This window comes from Hydra vulgaris, chromosome 09 (assembly GCF_038396675.1).
Source record: "Hydra vulgaris chromosome 09, alternate assembly HydraT2T_AEP".
Taxonomy (NCBI): Eukaryota; Metazoa; Cnidaria; class Hydrozoa; order Anthoathecata; family Hydridae; genus Hydra; species Hydra vulgaris.
Genome location: NC_088928.1, coordinates 45152634 through 45157500, shown reverse-complemented (window position 1 = coordinate 45157500; position 4867 = coordinate 45152634). Strand labels below are relative to the sequence as shown.

The 4867-nt window shown below is 28.8% G+C and overlaps 1 protein-coding gene across 1 annotated transcript in view; it reads left to right on the top strand.

The window, feature by feature from the left end:
- LOC136085509 (uncharacterized) overlaps positions 1 to 370 on the top strand; it is a 558-nt gene extending 188 nt beyond the window's left edge. Inside the window, exon 1 of the mRNA XM_065806822.1 lies at positions 1 to 370. This exon is cut by the window's left edge and continues 188 nt beyond it. Within this exon, the coding sequence (XP_065662894.1) occupies positions 1 to 370 (370 nt within the window).
- Positions 371 to 4867: the final 4497 nt, after the last annotated feature.

Below are 4867 nucleotides of genomic sequence, written 5' to 3'. Positions count from 1 at the left end.
ATGTTTAGAAAAACGACTTCTTCCATTTATTCACAAGTATCATGGAGACTTAAACTATTTATTTTGGCCAGATTTAGCAAGTTCTCATTATTCTAAAGATTCTCTAAATTGGATGGACCAATATGTCTATTACGTTAATAAAGAATCCAATTCCCCAAATGTGCCTCAAGCACAACCAATTGAAAATTTTTGGGGATATTTGGCGCAGAAGGTTTACGAGGGAGATTGGCAAGCTTCAACAGAGCAAGTTTTGATTGATCGCATTAAACTAAAACTACAAGAAATTGATTTAAACTTTTTACAGTCGCATATGAAAGGCTTCAGAGCAAAATTGAGATCAATTGCAGATGGTGGTGTTTTTTTTATATAACAAATAATATTTTTTTATTAAAAGACAAATGCTTTATTTAAAAAAATATAATAGTAATTTGTTTTTTTTATTTATAAATAAGTTATTGACGTTTTTATTTTGTGCGATAACTTCCGCATCACCCGTTAAAATCATATTTTTTAAGTAGGAATTTTTTTATTTTAAAAGTAATAACAAGTTTTTGTTAAATATAAACTATACAAAATGAAAGTTAAATTACGTACGATTACATTTTATATAACTTGTAAAGTAAACTAAAAGTAAATTATGTAAAGTAAGTAAATTTACTTATATTCTACAATAAATTTGAGAGGATCTTGTAAAACTGTAATGCAAAAAAGTAGTCTAGAATTCAGACAAATGTGAAACATTGCAGTGAGAAGGCACATATTTCCATGGAAGACTCAGAAAGGGTAGACTATTTGAAAGGCATATTTGTTAGTTCTTTTTACAGGTTTTTTGCATAGATTTTTTATTATTAAAAATTTAGGAAGGGAGAGTTTAAACCTGCCTTGGAATATGGGGGCTAAACCCCATGTCCTGCAGATTTTGAAGCTCCGAAACTTTTAAGAGAATGCTTTATTTTTGTAATTTTATTTCGTAACTCCAACAAGAAAAAAGGTCACCTGCTCAAAAGTATCCCCAGACCCTGCAAGTCTTAATCCGGCACTGGTTTTAAGAACTAAGGTATTTTATGGGCTTGAAAAACTTAGAACGATGTATGTAAATATCTTTATTTGCGTGAAGTACCAGTAGCCTAACTACAGCAAGATCAGTGTAAGCAAGATTTATTGTCCCTCAAGCAACTAGGCCCAGGGTCACAAGGTTTAGAAGTCTGAAGATGTGTTTGAAGAGTTTTTTTTGTTGCCTTTTTTTTTAGTAAAAGTTATTGTTCCAGAGAAATAGAAATTGGGCACCTGGACCAGTATGCCTACTTGCCTTAAATATTTTGCTACGCCACTGTGTAATATACGTATAACTCGAGCAGTAGCTAAGCAATGATTTATATGTAAATTAAGAAATAACACTTGCGGTGATGGCAGTCTGGGAAAAAAAATGTCCTACAACAATTAACATTCCTATACCAAATGTGAGGGCAACAAATTAGTAACTTTTATTTTTTTTAAATAAATTTATGTCAACAGGTTTTAAAATCTAAAGTTCAAAAATTATTTAAAGTTTACACCCAAACGGAATAAGGTGGATGTTCGACATTTTCCTAAACATTCTAATGTGACTTAAGGGGATGTATACCAAAAATGTTAAGCTAATGTCCAAACAGTAAAATTGATTTTAAACAATATATAATGTCAAAATTTTATTTCAGAATAAAAGTTTTTGAAAACTGTGCTTTGTTGCCATGGTGACCAAGAAAATATTGAAAAAATAACCAAAAAACAGTTAATGGCTTGGCTAACTTATCCAAAGAACTACTTATATTCAAGCTGTCATATTCCAATTCCCTTTAACTAATACTTTGAACTGTGATCTGAACCTAAAATTTTATAAAAAATGTGACAGTTAGTTTTTCAGGGGGAAAATATATTGCAGTTTAATGAATTTTGGTCAATTGGTGAATTTTAGGCAACTGAAATAGGCGTAGAACTTGTTCTGTCAAGTATTTCATAAAAGAGGAGATTCAAATCATAGAAGGTATAAAATAGGACAATTACTGAAAATTTTATCATTAAACACCAAGCGGTTGCAAAGTTATCACAGCCGGGGCATTTAAAAACCTTGTTTTGAGAAAAACGCATAAAGAGAAAAAAAAATTTTAAGTTTCACAAAAAATATAAAATAAAACTAAATTATGTTTAAAATAAAGTTTCAGAATGACCCAGACGCATACTGAATTCCTTCAAAGTTTTTATATTTATCCTTTGATGCTTTTGACAACCCTCGTAGAACATTTCGCCGCTTCTTTGATGACTCAAGATTTTTATATCCAGCTATATAAATACATTTTTGATTTTGATTATTGCACAAACTTGATTTATATTTCCCAGGTGGATTATTCCATATAAAATCATCAAAAAAAAAAATATTTTTGACACCCTTACGTCTCAGAATTCGTTCATTTTTACCTCACACGTAGTCCATATTAAAAAAATACTCAGAAAATTTTAGTTAAAAATACATATGGGCGCCAGAGATATCGTCAGTTTAAATAATGCTGACTCAGCTATTTTAGTGATTATCTGAAGTGACTACAAATCAACTTTAACAAATAGTATTTTCATAATGGTTTGGGGAAAATTCCTAAAATTTAGTACCCCAATAGATTTTTACTTGCGGAATCCAAAAAGAGCAACCCAAGACTCGATTGTCTCAGGAAATGTCTCGTTTACGCAACTTTGTTCAAAATTATTGACTTGTAAATTCATGATTTTTGGAGGTAAAATGAAGGCTGTGGCCCAAAATTTCGAATAAAAAGTTTAATTACATATCGTTATTTTATCTTAGGTCTACTAAAAAGTTAGATTCACCAAATTGTCTCTCTAATACTTGGTCAAATTTTGCGTTTAAAAATTGCGTCTTTTTAGAAAAATTTAAATTTTGTAACGAAAGCAATTGAAATGTTTTTAAAAAATTTATTTTAATAAAACAGCAAATAGTGTTATTTATTGATTAGTTTAGGACGTTTGTAGTCATAGGTTAAGGGAGGGCCAGGGGGCCACTGACCAATTCTGCCTTCTCTCCCCCTACCCCCCGCAATCCTTTTTTTTTTTTTTTTAATGCGTTAAAAGGTATAATAATAAATAATTATTAAAACTCAATTTAAAAACATATTTTTTTTTTTTAATTTAAGTTTGAGAAACAATTTTTTTCATTATTTATCTCTTATTTCAAAATAAGCACTCAAAACTATGAACTTTTCATAATTTTAAAAATCATAAATTTTAAAACCAAAAATATTGAAATGTATCTTAAAACATTATAACAATCCATATCTTTATGGTATTATTTAGTAGATTAACACTAATAAAGTCATTGACATAATAAGGTGGACAGTGGGATTTATTTAAACCCTTCTCAGCGTTCCTCCAAGGGTTTGAAAATAAGAAAAAAAGAAAAAAAGAAAGACAAATTCTTAATGCAAAATAAGTAAATAAATTTACAACAAAATTATTTTAAATATATTTAATTTTATTTTGTAGATATATCAAAACATATCAAACTAGATATATCAAAACATATCTTTGATATATCTAGTTATATCCTCCTGAGTCTTGTAAATAAATCTTGTATCATGATTAACATCTTCTGAAAGGTAACAAAAATGTTTGTGTTTAAAAGCTTTTTTCTCTATAAAATAAATTACAATCGTAAAAAGTGAACATTGACTTTTACTCCAGTGATAACTTTGAACCTCATCCTGAACAACATATTGATAATTTTCTGCAAAATCTCCTAAAATTATGCATTCGTTTTGGTTAAGATTTTCTTTACAGTTTTTCAAGTATTTACTTTGTGTTTTAGCAATATATGAATGAGTGGTAAGGTTGTCAATGCTGTCACATTATTAAATCATTATGTCATAAATCATTAAATTCATCTAATGGCAATGATTGCAATAGTAGTGTTGTACGATCGGTACTCTTCCATTGCTTGAATGCTACATCTTTTTTGAGTTCATGGTCCATAAACTCCTGCACTAAAAAACTTTTTAATGCTTCAATACCAGGGCATTGGTTACATCGATGCAAAATACATTCTGCATTTTCAATTGAACAAGCAATCAATGTCATGAAACCTTTATAACTTTTATTTCACCTAATGGCATCAATGAGAAGTTTTGTATTTTGGTGATGTATGCATACACATACATTATGAGTACCTGACGCACTAGTTGTAATACACCATTTAGTTGTAATATTTGTAATACACTATAAAAAAATTTTATACAGCAGAATATACAATCACCTTTTATCAAACAAATTATTATATAACATGCAGTATGGATTTAAAAAAATTAATTCAACAGAGCATGTTATTATTCAGCTTACGTATATCAGACTCATTTAACGATTCTAAATTCACATTAGGAATATTTATTGATTTAGCGCCGGCGTTTGAAACCATTTATCATAAAAATCTTTCTAGAAAATTAAAATATTATGGTAAAACAGGCAATGTTTTAAAATTATTGAAAAGTGATTTAACTAATCGTAAACAATTCGTTTACGCCGATGAAACATTTTCATCAAATTTGTTAAATATTTCTTGCGGATTGTCTCAAGGATCCTTATAAGGACCTCTTCTTTTCCTAATATATATTAATGATCTATAAAAAGCTTCAGTTTTAACAACAATTATGTTTGCAAATGAAGAGCACAATGGAAAAAACAGCAGAGTCACATTTTTCACATTTTGAGAAAACCTAAATTAAAGGTTTGAAACCTTTTTATTACAAATTATGTGAGAAACTGTCAATTCTTTTAATTTTTAAGGGAAGGTCATCCATTTAAGCATCAAATTTTAACAAATAAATATTCT